The sequence below is a fragment of the Cherax quadricarinatus genome, chromosome 11 (assembly GCF_038502225.1).
Source record: "Cherax quadricarinatus isolate ZL_2023a chromosome 11, ASM3850222v1, whole genome shotgun sequence".
Lineage (NCBI taxonomy): Eukaryota > Metazoa > Arthropoda > Malacostraca > Decapoda > Parastacidae > Cherax > Cherax quadricarinatus.
Window position 1 is genome coordinate 44,094,743 of NC_091302.1, and position 17,500 is coordinate 44,112,242.

Here is a 17,500-nt window from a genome sequence, read left to right on the forward strand (position 1 = left end):
GGTATGCAGCACCAGTTTAGAATCCACACCTGGTCAAGCACGTCAAGAAGTTAGAAAAAATGCAAAGGTTTGCAACAAGGTGATTGTCCTACGAAGAAAGGCTAAGGGAAATCGACCTGACGACACTGGAGGACAGGAGGGTTAGGGGAGACATGATAACGAAGTATAAAATACTGCGAGGAATTGACAAGGTGGACAAAGACAGGACGTTCCAGAGATGGGACACAACTAGGGGTCACAGTTGGAAGTTGAAGACTCCAATGAGTCAAAGAGATGTTAGGCAGTATTTCTTCAGTCATAGAGTTGTCAGGAAGTGGAATAGCCTAGAAAGTGAAGTAATGGAGGCAGGAACCATACATAGTTTTAAGACGAGGTTTGATAAAGCTCATGGAGCAGGGAGAGAAAGGGCCTAGTAGCGATCAGTGAGGAGGCGGGGCCAGGAGCTATGAATCAACCCCTGCAGCCACACATTGGTGAGTACACACACACACAGGGGCGTTGATTAGTCTGGAACGGCAAATAAATGATGGGCCAATATCTTCGACGAAATGATGGGGTTTTCATGCCTCTGGTAAATATGCAGACGAGTAACAAGGACGTTATGAAACTCCTTGTCAGTCTCGTGGTGTTGGGTGGAACGAGGTAGATGTTTACTGGAGGAGAACGCCATAAGCAGTTTTGAAGACTTGATATACACACATAACTCACACATAGAAGAGAGGAGCTTACGACGACGTTTCGGTCCGATTTGAACCATTTACTAAATTACAATAACAGAAGAGTGAGGTACCCAGTACATGTAGTCTAGCGGGATAACGTACGGGAAGAAAAGAGGGAGAAGAGTTAGTAGTGGTAGTGGTAGGTAGGTAGTGGAAGTAGTAGAAGAAATAGTTGTAGTAGAAAGTAGGGAGAATAGTTACTCTATCTACTATCTACTACCACTATTACTACTACTACCACTACTTCCTTTTCTCCCTCTCCTGTTCCCGTCAGTTTTCACGCTAGACTCTATATACTGGCTACCTCACTCTTTTCTGTTTTTGTGATTTGTAAACGGTCCAGATCAGACCTAAACGTCGTGGTCAGTTTCTCTCTCTTATGTGCGGGTTATTTGTGTATTGTTCCAGTCACGGTATTGTGACTTTGTGTTCTTTAAGAACTGATATAATTGGCGAGCGAGCCCTGGAGGCAGAAATCTCCTTCCCTCCTTCATTATAACTTTCCGCTCTCCCTCTTTGCATTTTCTACCCCTCTCTTCCATTTCGTCTGTGGTTACCGTTCCTCCTTTTTTCAGTGCCTTCTCTTTCCCTCCCTCTCCTCCTTAATTATCTCCCTTTCCTCGTTTTTTTTTTCTCTCTCTCTCGATATGTTCCTTCGTTTCTCCTGCATTCCTTCCCTTCCTCCCGTTATTCCTTGTCTCCTTCCCTCCCTCCATCTTCCCCTGCCTTCATTTCTTGCCTCCCTCCATCCTTCCCTTCCTTCATCCTGCAAACGTCAGTCTGTGTCTCCCTCCCTCCCTGGTTCCACACTCCAAGTCTACCCCTCCTCACCCTGGAAGACAGTAAGTTGAACATCTGTACTTGTTCAACTACACTGTAACGTAGTTTCTCTTGTTCATCTACGTTGCTACACTGTGTAACGTAATCCCTCTTGTTCAACCGTACTGTGTGTGTTTGCACAGTGTATGCAATGTTCATTCCTATACTCTCTCTGTTGACCCCTCAGAGGGGTGCTAGTGAAGGCCACTTGATCCAAGCAATTAGAGATGCCCTCTCTTTCCTCGGATCAAACCTAATTACCTCCCTTTCGCCAGGTGCTGCGTGACCCCCGTGGGTTTAGCGCTTCCCCGTGTGTGGGCGAGTGTAGGCGGAGTGTGAGTGGGGTGTGGGCGGGAGAGTGGAAGTGTGGACGTGGGTGTGGGCGGGGAAGTGGACGGGGGTGTTGGCGGGGAAGTGGGCGGGTGTGTGGGCTGAAGTGTGGGCGGGGGTGTGGGCTGAAGTGTGAGCGAGGGTGTAGGCTGAAGTGTGGGCGGGGGTGTGGACGGGAGGGGGGGGGGGTAGAATCGTGAGTACAGTAGTGGTAGCTACAGGACCTTGATGAAAGTTCAGTTTTTCCTAGCAGGTAAAAGTTACCCCCTTTGACCCCTGACCCCTGACCCCGGGAAGGCTTGTTGCTCCATTAAGAAAACATTAATGTTTTTGAATGAAACTGAGGCTGCGCTTCAAGGCACGTGCCTCTTGATACCAGGAATCGGAGCTACTCTTCCGTTTCTCGTCTCGAACCTGATTACATCCAGTTCCCCAGGCTATCTATTATTATTATTATTATTATTATTATTATTATTATTATTGCTATTTCCTCAGATGATTTAACGTTTTGTTGTACACAAGGGGAACAAATAAGTGGAGTTCTCTAATGTTATTTTGACAAAGAACTATACTCCTTGATCATTAATGAGTCTGTCATTAATGACTTGATCATTACTGAATCTATCAATAATTACTTGATTATTACTGAATCTAAGTCATCAATAACTTGATTATTACTGAGTTCACGTCACCACTGACCATTAATTATTATTGAACTTTCAATATATCACAAGTGCCTTCAAATGCCTTCAATCAAACCCAAATTTCTCCGCCCAAGTAAAAGTCCATTCTATTAAAAGTAAAACGAAATATTATAATAGTATTCGTCAAAAAGAAAAAAGAAACAGTAGTCGAGGCGAGAAGTATTATAGCCTAATCATAAGATGAGACGACAAAAATCACGCTCGGAAAATTTTAGAAAGTGAAGCCTAGTGGGGGAAGGGGTTGTGTCCCTCAGGGCAGCGGTGAAGATGTAATATATCTTGTCATCACAGCGAGTAATCTTGCATCAAGGAGAAAGATTCTGTTCCTGTGGGGACTGGTGAGAAGTTTGCTTGTTGTGGAGTCAAGAAAACGGTGAAGATAGTGAAGGAACGAGGCTTTGTTGAAGCCTTGTGTAGCAACTTGGTCAAGTTCTTCTACAGTACGGAACGAAATATAATTTGATACCTGGAGTTTACCTGGAGAGGGTTTCGGGGGTCAACGCCCCCGCGGCCCAGTCTGACACCAGGCCTCATGATGGATCAGGGTATTACCAACCAGGCTGTTACTGCTGGCCGCACGCAAGCTAACGTACGAACCACAGCCCGGTTGGTCAGGTACTGACTTTTGGTGCCTGTCCAGTGCCTTCTGGAAGACAGCCAGGGGTCTATTGGTAATCCCCCTTATGTATGCTGGGAAGCAGTTGAACAGTCTTGGGCCCCGGACACTTATTGTGTTGTCTCTCAGTGTACCGTGGCGCCCCTACTTTTCATTGGGGGAATGGTGCATCTCCTGCCGAGTCTTTTGCTTTCATAGGGAGTGATTGCCGTGTGCAGGTTTGGTACCAATCCCTCCAGGACCTTCCAATTGTATATTATCATGTATCTCTCTCGTCTGCTTTCGAGGGAATACAGATCAAGAACCTTCAACAGTTCCCAGTGGTTTAGGTGCCTTATCGTACTTATGTGTGCCGTGCAAAGTTCTTTGTACACTCTCCAGGTCTGAAATGTCGCCAGCCTTGAAGGGGGCTGTTAGTATACAGCAGTATTCCAGCCTAGAGAGCACAAGCGATTTGAAGAGCATCATCATGGGCTTGGCGTCCCTAGTTTTGAAGGTTCTCATTATCCATCCTATCATTTTCCTAGCGGATGAGGTAGATGCATTGTTGTGGTCTTTGAAGGCGAGATCCTCTGACATCACTTCCAGGTCCTTTACATTACTTTTCCGCTCTATTGTATGGTTAGAATTTGTTGTATACCTTGACACACTTTTAATTTCTTCAAGTTTCCCATATCTGAGTAGTTGAAATTTTTCCTCGTTGAACTTCATATTGTTTTGAGTGGCCCATTCGAAGATTTGGTTGATGTCTGCCTGGAGTCTCGCGGTGTCTTCGATGGAGGTCACTGCCATGGTGATCCGGGTGTCATCCGCAAAGGAAGACACGGAGTTATGGCTTATATCTGTCTATGTCAGAAATGTGGATGAGGAATAGAATGGGGGCGAGTACTGTGCCTTGTGGAACATAGCTTTTTACCGTGGCTGCCTGGGACTTTACTCTGTTTACTATTACTCTTTGTGTTCTATTTGTCAGGAAGTTGTAGATCCATCTACCAACTTTTCCCGTTATTTCTTTATCAAACATTTTGTGTGCTATTACACCATGCCACACTTGTTGAAAGGTTTTGCAAAGTCTGTGTATACATCTGTATTTTGTTTATCCTCTACAGCATCCAGGACCTTGTCATAGTGGTGCAGTAGCTGGGACAGGCAGGAGCGACCTGCTCTAAACCCGTATTGCCCTGGGTTGTGTAACTGATAGGTATCTAGGTAGTTGGCTATCTTGCTTCTTAGAACCCTCTCAAAAGATTTTTATGATATGGGACGTTAGTGCTATCGGTCTGTAGTTCTTTGCAATTGCTTTACTGCCACCTCTGTGGAGTCTGTTTTTTTTAGTGTGTGTGGGATGACCCGTGTCCATGCTCACTCTCCATTAAAATGCTGAAGGCATGCGATACGGGCTTCTTGCGATTCTTGATGAACACGGAGTTCCACGAGTCTGGGCCTGGGCATGTCATTAATTGCCTTTTCAAAATCTTGTGGAGTTAGAATAATATCCGAGAGTTTTGGGATGACCAAATTTTGGGTTTCGTTCATAAATAATTCATTTGGATTGTCGACCCTAAGAGTGGGCAGTGACTCGCTGAACACTGAGTCATATTGGGGCTTTAGTATCTCACTCATTTCTTGGCTATCATCTGTGTATGTCCCATCCCGCCATACGCAGAGCGTAGGGCTTTATCTTGTTCTGTTAACTTATGTTCTTTTTTTCCCCTTATTGCCGGCAGTACATCATTTTTACCCCCCCCCCCCCCCCCCCGAAAAAATAGTTTTTATAGTTAAAGAGGTTAAATGTAGAACGAAGAAGCAGCAATCAGTTTAACATAACTATTCAAAAGAGACATTGTATTTAATGGTAATCATGAAAATTCAAGAAGATTATGGAAATATAAACTAAAATTTGCAGCAGACTGGTCCCAACAGTTACCGACTCTAGACCAGCCAAATAACTTGCCGCTCTTCAAATTCACTCCCTCGTAGTTTCGTGGGTCCTATCGTGCCTGTGTATGGCATCTGCCTCCCCTTCCTCGCCAAGATTACTCCACTTCCCGACCACTGGTCTGAAGTACTTCCTAACATCCCTGTGAATCGTCTGTATTTTAAGTGTGTGTGTACTCACCTAATTGTGGTTGCAGGGGTCGATTCACAGCCCCTGGCCCCGCCTCTTCACTGGTCCCTACTAGGTCCTCTCTCTCCCTGCTCCATGAGCTTTATCAAACCTCACCTTAAAACTATGGATCCTGCCTCAACATCCCCCCAACGAAAAGCAGGGGTGTCACTAGCACGTTAAGAGACAACACAATAAGTGTCAGGGGCCCAAGACCGTTCAACTGCCTCCCAGCATACATAAGGGATATTGCCAATAGACCCCTGGCTGTCTTCAAGCAGGCACTGGACAAGCACCTAAAGTCGGTACCTGACCAGCCGGGCTGTGGCTCGTACGTTGGATTGCGTGCAGCCAGCAGTAACAGCCTGGTTGATCAGGCTCTGATCCACCATGAGGCCTGGTCACAGACCGGGCCGCGGGGGCGTTGACCCCCGGAACTCTCTCCAGGTAAACTACTTCACATTCCAGACTATCCCACTTCCTGACAACTCTATGGCTGAAGAAATACTTCATAACATCCCTCTGACTAATCTGAGTCTTCCTCTTCCAATTGTGACCCCTTGTTGCTGTGTCCCATCTCTGGAATATCCTGTCTTTGCCCCCCTTGTCAATTCCTCTCAGTATTTTATATGTCGTTCCCATGTCCCCCTATCCCTTCTGTCCTCCAGTGTCGCCAGGCCGATTTCCCTTAACCTCTCCTCGTAGGACATGCCCCTTAGCTCCGGAACTAGTCTTGTTGCAAACCTTTTCACTTTCTCTAATTTCGTGATGTGCTTGACCAGGTATGGGTTCCAGACTGGTGCTGCATACTCCAACATGGGCTTGACGTGTACGGTATACAGTCTTGAACGATTTCTTACTGAGGTATCGGAACGCTATTCTCGGGTTTTCCAGGCGCCCATTATGCTGCAGCAGTTATCTGGTTGATGTGCTCACCTAATTGTGGTTGCAGGGGTCGATACACAGCTCCCGGCCCCGCCTGTGTGCCTCAGGAGATGTACTCGGTATTATACTCACCCCGAGATCCTTTTTTATTGAGTGAGATTTGCAGTCTTTGGCCACCCTAACCTGTACTCTGTCTGCGGTCTTGTTTGCCCTTCTGCGATCTTCGTGACTTTGCATTTGACGGGGTTAAATTCCAGATGCCAGTTACTAGACCAGGCCTGCAGCCTGTCCAGGTCCCTTTGTAGTCCTGTCTGATCCTCATCCGATTTAATTCTCATCATTAACTTCACATCATCTCTGTGTGTGTACTCACCTATTTGTGGTTGCAGGGGTCGATTCATAGCCCCTGGCCCCGCCTCATCATTGGTCGCTACTAGGTCCTCTCTCTCCCTGCTTCATGAGCTTTATCATACCTCGTCTTAAAGCTATGTATGGATCCTGCCTCCACTACGTCACTTGCCAGACTTTTCCACTTCCTGACAACTCTATGACTAAAAAAAATATTCCTTACATCTCTATGGCTCATCTGAGTCTTCAACTTCCAATTGTGACCCCTTGTTTCTGTGTCTCATCTCTGTAACATCCTGTCTCTGTCCACCCTGTCAATACCTCGCAGTATTTTGTATGTCGTTATCATGTCTCCCCCCAACCCTCCTGTCCTCCAGTGTCGTCAGGCCGATTTCCCTTAACCTTTCCTCACAGGACATTTTCCTTAGCTCTGGAACCAGCCTTGTTGCAAACTTTTGCACTTTCTCTAATTTCTTGACGTGCGTGCCCAGGTGTGGGTTCCAAATTGGTGCTGCATACTCCAGTATGGGCCTGACGTACACGGTGTACAGAGTCTTGTGTGTGTGTGTGTGTGTGTGTGTATGTGTGTGTATGTTTGTGGTTTTGACGGTGGTGACGCAATATACCTTAAGTACACTGTACAACGACCCACCAGCCATTAACGGCGTACTTCACATATAGGTCAAGTATTATATGTACTGACAGTCGCATTAAATAGACAACTTTTACTAGTCCCACATTCCTCATGATTCTCATACGGCTCCTCTTATTCTCACACAGCCCCTTTTGTTCTCACACAGCCCCTCTTATTCTCACACAGCCCCTCTTATTCTCACACAGCCCCTCTTATTCTCACACGGCCCCTCTTATTCTCACACAGCCCCTCTTATTCTCACACGGCCCCTCTTATTCTCACACAGCCCCTCTTATTCTCACACAACCCCTTTTGTTCTCACACAGCCCCTCTTATTCTCACACAGCCCCTCTTATTCTCACACGGCCTCTCTTATTCTCACACAGCCCCTCTTATTCTCACACAGCCCCTCTTATTCTCACACGGCCCCTCTTATTCTCACACAGCCCCTCTTATTCTCACACAGCCCATCTTATTCTTACATATCCTTTCTTATTCTCACACAGCCCCTCTTATTCTCACACAGCCCCTCTTATTCTCACACGGCCCCTCTTATTCTCACACAGCCCCTCTTATTCTCACACAGCCCATCTTATTCTTACATATCCTTTCTTATTCTCACACAGCCCCTCTTATTCTCACACAGCCCATCTTATTCTCACACAGCCCATCTTATTCTCACACAGCCCCTCTTATTCTCACACGGCCCCTCTTATTCTCACACAGCCCCTCTTATTCTCACACAGCCCCTCTTATTCTCACACGGCCCCTCTTATTCTCACACAGCCCCTCTTATTCTCACACAGCCCCTCTTATTCTTACATATCCTTTCTTATTCTCACACGGTCTTTCCTATTCTCATATTTCTCATTTTATTTTATCCGTTACTGGGTCGGAGTATCATCTGCTCACAGCCTCAGTCTTACGCCGACCTCATAAATTGAAAGTAAATTAGTGGGGCGGTTAAGGAAAAGATCTGGTAAAAATCCTGGACTTTGCGTTAAAAACATGACACTGGCACATGGGTGAAATAAACTCTGCTAATTATTTTTTAATGTGGATCCACGTCAGCATGGAAGCTTGATGGTTATCACGAATATTTTTTTTCAAAATGGACGCGATTTTTTTTCAATCGCCTGTGTCATTTGAATTCTTCAGTGTAAGATAGCAATCGTGGTACCTAAATATATAGTTTTAAGGTGTACAAAGCCTTTGAACGCGACAAAAGTTGTATACATGATATAATTTTTGAGATATGTACTTATTTAGTTGAAATATTACACGCAAAACACTAAATTGCCAACACGGAACTGTCAGTTAACTTACCGCAGGCCGGTTTTTTTTTTTATTTGCTTCCACCATTTCAAACTGACCACTTCCGCATAAGTAAGATATTCTTGAAGGGGTAAAACAATTTTACCGCAACCTTAACCCTACAGTATATAAACTAATGTCTTTGCGTGTTACGGATGCCATCAAGAAAGTAAATAAAGTCAAGACAATAGTAAAGTAGTACAATTAGTACAATTAACCATGATAAAGCATTACAAGCTTGTAGATGCTGTGGCCAAACTGTTCCAAGCAGACTGTCAACCCAACTGTAAAGAATTAATATATACTTTGCCAAGCAGAAACTTCAGAGGCACTAGTGTTCTGCCAATAGGGAAGGATGTTCGTGATGGGTACACACACGTTGCCGAAAATCTAATCAAATTTCAAGAGCACATTGCCTTGCCTGCACGTGTAAATATATAATACTTGAATATCAGGTAGAAGCAGGAAAATACTTTATAGGAAAATGATACATGGCAAATTCTTGTAGAAATAAAATTTGTAAAGACAAGCTTCAAGAGCATGAAAGAGAAAGAATGATGAATCACGGGAGCCAAATCCAGTAAACCTGAGATCTAGTTCTGAGCAGCAAAAACAAGAAAAAACAAAGTATATGTGTTTCTTCTGTGATAAGGTTGCTGCACCCACTGGGATTCATAAGGCATCTATGTTTGATGGTGCTTTTAAAGTCAGAAAATGTGCGACAGACCTTCGTGACACAGAACTGTTAGCAAAATTAGCTGCTGGGGACATTGTGGCTATTGATACAAAACTGCAAAACTGTAGAAACAGGCGCAACTCCCAAGAAAAGATTGTACAGAAAGTTCACCAGAAACCTTGTTGCATGACAAAGTCTTCGTTGAATTTGTTTCATACAGTGAATCCTAATGGGAGTCAATGGAAGCCATCTCAGTCTTTAAAATGGGACACCAGAAAAACCTTTACATATCTAGGCTATCTGAACTTGGTATGAATGAAGTGCCATTTCATACTACTAGACATAAGAATGGGATTGTGGAAAATTGCATTTATCTGAATGTAACTAATTATGTACGTAACAGTAAATGATAACAAAGATAATTATTATTTATCAATGTTACATAGACAAGTAGGAATTTGGGACACCTAGGTCGCAAAACTGCCCCCTTCGATACCTACCACTGTCATAACCACAAGTTGCTCTGGACCTATTAAGTAATGAAATATATATACACCAGGAATACTGGTAAATATATAAATTTGTGGACTGTATATTAAAAATAATAAATGGTTATATATATACACAATTACATAACAGAAGGAAAATATATCTTAATATCACTCACCAATTTGACTGGAGATTAATGTGTCATGTACAGAACCCCCCCTTTTGCGTACATTTATGAAAATTTTACTGGCCAGAAATTAAACATAAATTAGACAGCTTATCTGAGGTTCCTGGAGTTGTCCTGTCCTATCGCCTGATATCTCAAGTTATGCAGGAATGCATATCCACCAATTTCGCCTCCTATTTGAGAGGTGTCAGCACAATTTTAACCTCTAGAGCACGAAAAATTCTTCCCCATTCACCAACGTTTCTAATACAAATTCAAACAAAATGGCGACTGACTCCCCCAGCCGCAGGTTTCCCATTTTCGATATCATACTTCTTTTAAAAATACAATATAGGGCATCTATTTACCTATAAATTACCGTATTTCCGGAAAATATATACAGTATTTTCCACAGGGATAATGGCTATAGTTCCCGACCTTAGAAGTTATACCGAAGGCAGGAATGCTCTACTTGCATATGACCAAGATAATGGAGCAGCTCATCTCTCTTGGTCCTCAGGCACTAGTGTCCCGAGAATTCGACACGGAATTCGGTTCATTTAACCTTTCTTCGTAGCTCATATCCCTTTGGAACTAGTCTTGCTGCCTACTTCTGCACTTTCTCACACTTCTTCAGGTGTGGGTTTCATACTGGTGCTGCATACTCCAAGATGGGACTGATGTATGTTGAATAAAGTACCCGAACTGACTCTGCTGAGATTCCTGAAGCTACTCTCAGATTTGCCAGGAGACCATTGGCTGCAGAAGTTATTCGGTTGTGAGCCTCTGGTGATATGGTAGGCACTATGCTCACCCCTAGGTCCTCTTTGAATGATATATGCATCATCTGTCCCCTGAGTTTATATTATGTCCAGTCTGTTGGTCCCTTTTCTAATCTTCATAACCTTTCATGTACTGGAGTTGAATTCAAGCACCCACTTATATGATCAACCCCGCAGTTTGTCCAGATCCTTTTGTAGCTTTTCCACGTTCTAATTTGTTTCTATTCTTCTCTTTAGTTTTACATCACAAGCGAATGGAGATACATCTTACTCGGTTCCTTCTGATATGTCGTTCACATAAACTAGAAACAGCACTAGCTCTAATACCCATCGATCCTTGTGCTATGCTGCTTGTTACTCTTTCTCATTCTGACATATCTTCCCGGACAATCACTATTTGCGTCTTTCATCTAAGGTAATCTTCAGTCCACCAGAGTACATTCCAGTTATTTCTGCCTATTTCTCAGGTTCTTTCCCAGTCTTATGTGGGGTATATTATTATTATAATCAAAACTAAGTGCTAAACCCACAAGGGTCACACAGCTCTGCAGGGGTAGGGTGTGCTAACAGTTTAATATTCTTGATCACAGACTAGCGAGGGTGGAGAGTATAACGGAGACAGTTTGTACATGTGCGATACAGTATCAAATACTTTCTTGCGGTCTAAGAAACTGCAATCTACCCAGCCCTCCCTCTCCTGCCTCTATTTCCGTTATTTTGTCATACTATTATCATAATAAAAAAGAAGCGCTAAATACTTTGTCACAGAATTCCATAGGGTTGGTAAGACAAGACTTGTGAACTCTGAACCCGTACTGGTTATTTATGAAGCTACTTTCCAAGTGCGCTACCACTCTCCTGACTATAAACTCCCATTGTCTTGCACGGTAAACATGTCAGCCAAACTGGCCTGTAGTTCAGCGCATCCTGCCTAATACCTCTTGGTGTATATACACTGAGGAAATTATTATAATCAAAACCAAGCGCTAAACCCACAAGGGTCATGCAGTGCTGCGTATAATATATAATATATATATATATATAATATATATATATATATATATATATATATATATATATATATATATATATATATATATATATATATATATATATATATATATATATATATATATATATATATATATATATATATATATCCTAGCCAGACTAAAATGTTAATTGTTAATTTTACAGCGCCCCTGTCCACTGCGCCAAGTGAATCACTGATGCGGTGAAAAGAGGCAACTTAAAACTGATATTTCAGTCGGCTGAAATGTAAAGAATAGGAATTACAATTGTTCACAAGTCAACTGAAATGAAAATGCTTAATGTTGCATTCATATATTATTATTACTATTAAAACTAAGCGCTAAACCTAAAAGGGTCATACAGTCATTCATGTATGCATCGAGAGATGTGCATACACAGAAAAATGTACACCTCTCGGTGTGTATAAACTGATATATTCCCCTCTCGGTATACATCAAGTGTGTGCTGCTCGCACGATACTCACCACGAGAACTCCAACCTGACCCATAACCGCTCGCTACCACTGTAACTACTACACTGACGCCCTTCCCTCTTTACTCCTTCACACCTCTCTCCTTATCTCCTCACCCTTTCCTGTCTCTATCCCACCCTCTTTACCTCCTTCCATCTCTCTTAGCCACTCCCACCTCACTCCTAGTCCCTCCTACCTCACTCTTAGCCCCTCCCACCTTAGTCATAGCCATTCACCTGCTCGTAGCCCCTCCCACTTCACTCCTTGCCACACCCACCTCACTGATTGCCACACCCACCTCACTCCTTGCCACACCCACCTCACTCCTTGCCACACCCACCTCACTCCTTACCACACCCACCTCACTCCTTACCACACCCACCTCACTCCTTGCCACACCCACCTCCCTCTACTAGTTATTCAGTCTTCCAGATACTAAGCTTCCAACACATTTGTTACTCTATGGCTATGCTCTCCTATGCACATTACTGTTTTTCAGTTAAGCATTAAACCAGTAGCAATCATAGAGCACCTGATTATAATAAAACTAAGCACTAAACCCAACAGGGTCATATAGCACCGTTATAATACCCGAGGATAATAGAGAACAAGGTTTGATACGAGAAATGCAGTTAATTCCTTGGTTGAATTAATTTTAATAAAGGGAAATGCTAAACCCATAGGGATCACAGCCTGGGAGGCATTCAGGTCCAATCCAAGAGGTTAAGTTCCTTGGATCATTATAGGGAGCACTAAACCCATAGGGGGTTCCTTGGATCAAAAGCCCCTCACAGGCATCAATGCACTTTCCATGAGGGAAGGAGGTACTTCAAATCCAGTTGGTGCACTCTTCGATGATCAAGATAATGCTAGACAGCATGGACAGCTAGATGTGCAAAGTGAAAAGTTTGTATTTTCTGAAAAAAAATTAGCAGATACCAGTGATAATATTGTTTGTGCGCTTTGGGAGATAATTATGATCATGGGGAGCATTAAAGCCATAGGGATTATACAACACCTGTGGGAAGGGGGGGTTGGAAGGCTCTTAGGCTCAATTTAGGGAACTAGAGCACAGAGGGGTTAGGAGGACATGTCTTATGCATGACATATTCCCATGTCTTTCATTTTATTTTTCAAAAGATATTTCCCCCAGGTGATAATTCTCCGAAGTCTCCTTTTCTATGGTGTGTATCACAATGTTCTCTCATGCCAAATATTCATCCTGTACATTACTCAGAATTACGATTTTATTTAGGAAAAACACGTAATTTGTAGGGGTCGTAAAGCACCCTGTAAATCAGAGGTAATCAAATTTGATCCAAGGAAGTGGAGATCGTCCAATTCCCTGGATCAAGAACTCCTCACTGGCGTCAAGGCACCTTGAAAGGAATACAGAAGCCAGATTATTGTTATTATTATAATCATGGGGAAGTGCTAAACCCATTGGGTTATACAGTGCATGGGGGGGGGGGAGATGGAAGGTATTCAGGGTTACTTCAGGAAACTGGAGCACAGATCCAATTCCCTAGATCAAGAGCCCCTTACCAGCATCAAGGAACCTCCCTTGAGGGGTAGATAACTGTTATAAAATAAAAACTGTAGCTGTCTGCAAATATTAAGTACACAAGTGATGATAATACTTTGCAATACGTATACAGTATATCCATTTGGTGGTATTATTGTTAATGGGAAAGTGCTAACCCGATGGAGGTCATACAGGACCTAAGTAATAAATCAGATTTGATATGAAAGGGAATAAACTCCGAGCCATCATCAGCATCTAGGTACCTACCTTGAATGAAGTGTGACAAATGTATATAGTCAAGGTGTACATTTTTCCATATACATATGAAAAAGTGCAACTATGAAACCCCAAGACCATTGATAATTTATATGTATATAATTTAAGATAAGAGTAGGTTGGTAGACAGGAACCACCCGAAGAGGTACTATCGTCCTGCAACGTGTGTAAAACGAAAGCCTGTAATTGTTTTACATGACGGTAGAATTGCTGGTGTCTTTTGTCTGTCACATAAATATGCAAGATTACAGGTATGTCTTGCTACTTCTAATTACACTTAGGTCACATTACACATACATGTACATGTTTATTTATACACACTCATCTGAGTTTTCTTTGATTTTATCTTAATAGTTCTTGTTCTTATTACTTTTCCTTTTATATCCATGGGGAAGAGGAATAAGAATCTTTCCTCCATAAGCCATGCATGTTGTAAAAGTCAACTAAAATGCCGGGAACAATGGGCTAGTAACCCCTTTTCCTGTAATAATTACTAAAAAGAATAAGAAGAAAATTGTCAAAGTGGGATGTCTGAATTGTGCATGGATGTTGTGCAGATGATAAGAAAGAGATGATAGTGGATGTTATGAATGAGAAGAACCTGGATGTCCTAGCTTTATGTGAAACAAAGCTGAAGGGGGTGAGAGAATTTCAGTGGAGAGGAATAAATGGTATTAGGTCAGGGGTTTCAAATAGAGTTAGAGCTAAAGAAGGAGTAGCAATAATATTGAAGGATAAGCTATGACAGGAAATGAGGGAGCATAAATGTATTAATTCAAGGATTATGTGGAGTAAAATAAGGGTTGGCTGTGAAAAGTGGGTTATGGTAAGCGTATATGCACCTGGAGAAGAGAGAAGTGTAGAGGAGAGAGAGAGAGAGATTTTGGGAAATGTTGAGTGAATGTGTGGGGAGTTTTGAACCAAGTGTGAGAGTACTTGTGGTTGGGGATTTCAATGCTAAAGTGGGCAAAAATGCTGTGGAGGGAGTCGTAGGTAAATGAAAATGGGGAGCCTTTAATTGAGCTATGTGTAGAAAGAGGTTTAGTAATAAGTAATACATATTTTATGAAATAGAGGATAAATATACAAGGTATGATATAGCACGTAATGAAAGTAGTTTGTTAGATTATGTATTGGTGGATAAAAGGTTGATGGGTAGGCTCCAGGATGTACATGTTTATAGACGGGCAACTGATATATCGGATCATTATTTAGTTGTAGCTACAGTTAGAGTAAGAAGTAGATGGGACAAGAGGAAAATGACAAGAGGGAGGTAAAAGTGTATAAACTAAGGGAAGAGGAAGTTCGGGTGAGATATAAGCAACTATTGGCAGAAAGGTGGGCTGGTGCAAGTATGAGTAGTGGGGGGTTGAAAAGGGTTGGAATAGTTTTAAAAATGCAGTATTAGAATGTGGGGCAGAAGTTTGTGGTTATAGGAGAGTGGGTGCAGGAGGAAAGAGGAGTGATTGGTGAAATGATGAAGTAAAGGGTGTGATAAAAGGAAAAAGTAGCTTATGAGAGGTTTTTACAAAGCAGAGGTGTTATACAAAGAGTATTATTATTATAATCAAGGGGGAAGCGCTAAACCCAGAGGATTATACAGCGCCTGGGGGGAAAGGATGTGGAAAGGCATTCAGGCTTAATTCAGGGAACTGGAGCACAGATCCAATTCCCTAAATAAAGAGCCCCTCACCAACATCAAGGAACCTTCCTTGAGGGGTATACAAAGAGTAGAGTACATGGAGAGTACAAGAAAGGTGAAGAGAGTGGTGAGAGAGTGCAAAAGAAGAGCAGATGATAGAGTGGGAGATGCACTGTCAAGAAATTTTAATGAAAATAAGAAAATTATTTCCCAGGAAAAGTAGGCCTTAGACAAGGATGTGTGATGTCACCGTGGTTGTTTAATATATTTATAGATGGGGTTGTAAGAGAAGTAAATGCGAGGGTCTTGGCAAGAGGCGTGGAGTTAAAAGATAAAGAATCACACATAAAGTGGGAGTTGTCACAGTTGCTCTTTGCTGATGACACTGTGCTCTTGGGAGATTCTGAAGAGAAGTTGCAGAGATTGGTGGATGAATTTGGTAGGGAGTGCAAAAGAAGAAAATTGAAAGTGAATACAGGAAAGAGTAAGGTTATGAGGATAACAAAAAGATTAGGTGATGAAAGATTGGATATCAGATTGGAGGGAGAGAGTATGGAGGAGGTGAATGTATTCAGATATTTGGGAGTGGACGTGTCAGCGGATGGGTCTATGAAAGATGAGGTGAATCATAGAATTGATGAGGGGAAAAGGGTGAGTGGTGCACTTAGGAGTCTCTGGAGACAAAGAACTTTGTCCTTGGAGGCAAAGAGGGGAATGTATGAGAGTATAGTTTTACCAACGCTCTTATATGGGTGTGAAGCATGGGTGATGAATGTTGCAGTGAGGAGAAGGCTGGAGGCAGTGGAGATGTCATGTCTGAGAGCAATGTGTGGTGTGAATATAATGCAGAGAATTCGTAGTTTGGAAGTTAGGAGGAGGTGCGAGATTACCAAAACTGTTGTCCAGAGGGCTGAGGAAGGGTTGTTGAGGTGGTTCGGACATGTGGAGAGAATGGAGCAAAACAGAATAACTTCAAGAGTGTATCAGTCTGTAGTGGAAGGAAGGCGGGGTAGGGGTCGGCCTAGGAAAGGTTGGAGGGAGGGGGTAAAGGAGGTTTTGTGTGCGAGGGGCTTGGACTTCCAGCAGGCATGCGTGAGCGTGTTTGGTAGGAGTGAATGGAGACAAATGGTTTTTAATACTTGACGTGCTGTTGGAGTGTGAGCAAAGTAACATTTATGAAGGGGTTCAGGGAAACCGGCAGGCCGGACTTGAGTCCTGGAGATGGGAAGTACAGTGCCTGCACTCTGAAGGAGGGGTTAATGTTGCAGTTTAAAAACTGTAGTGTAAAGCACCCTTCTGGCAAGACAGTGATGGAGTGAATGATGGCGAAAGTTTTTCTTTTTCGGGCCACCCTGCCTTGGTGGGAATCGGCCAGTGTGATAAAAAAAAAAAAAATTAAAGTTAAACAAGTTAAGAAAGCCTAGGGAAAGAATGGATATGTCAGTTAAAAACAGAGTAGGAGAGTTAGTGGATGGGGAGATGGAAGTATTGGGTAGATGGCAGGAATATTTTGAGGAACTTTTAAATCTCGACGAAGAAAGGGAGGCGGTAATTTCTTGCACTGGCCAAGGAGGTATACCATCTAGTAGGAGTGAAGGAGAGCTGGATGTGAGTGTGGGGAGCTGCGTGAGGCATTACGTAGAATGAAAGGGGGTAAAGCAGCTGGAACTGACAGGATCATGACAGAAAGGTTAAAAGCAGGGGGTGATATAGAGTTGGAGTGGTTGGTATTTTTGTTTAATAAATGTATGAAAGAGGGGAAGGTATCTAGGGATTGGCAGAGAGCATGTATAGTTCCTTTATATAAAGGGAAGGGGGACAAGAGAGATTGTAAAAATTATAGAGGAATAAGTTTACTGAGTATACCAGGAAAAGTGTACGGTAGGGTTATTACTGAAAAAAATAAGAGGTAAGACAGAATGTAGGATTGCAGATGAGCAAAGAGGTTTTAGAGTGGGTAGGGG

At 42.8% G+C, this 17,500-nt stretch overlaps 1 protein-coding gene across 1 annotated transcript in view; it reads right to left on the reverse strand.

Annotated features, from left to right (window-relative positions):
• LOC128687620 (mucin-2-like) overlaps positions 1–12,459 on the reverse strand; it is a 65,272-nt gene extending 52,813 nt beyond the window's left edge. Inside the window, exon 1 of the mRNA XM_053775172.2 lies at positions 12,106–12,459. Coding sequence (XP_053631147.1) covers positions 12,106–12,129 — 24 coding nt within the window. The 5' untranslated portion in view covers positions 12,130–12,459. The remainder of the gene's footprint in view (positions 1–12,105) is intronic.
• Positions 12,460–17,500: the final 5,041 nt, after the last annotated feature.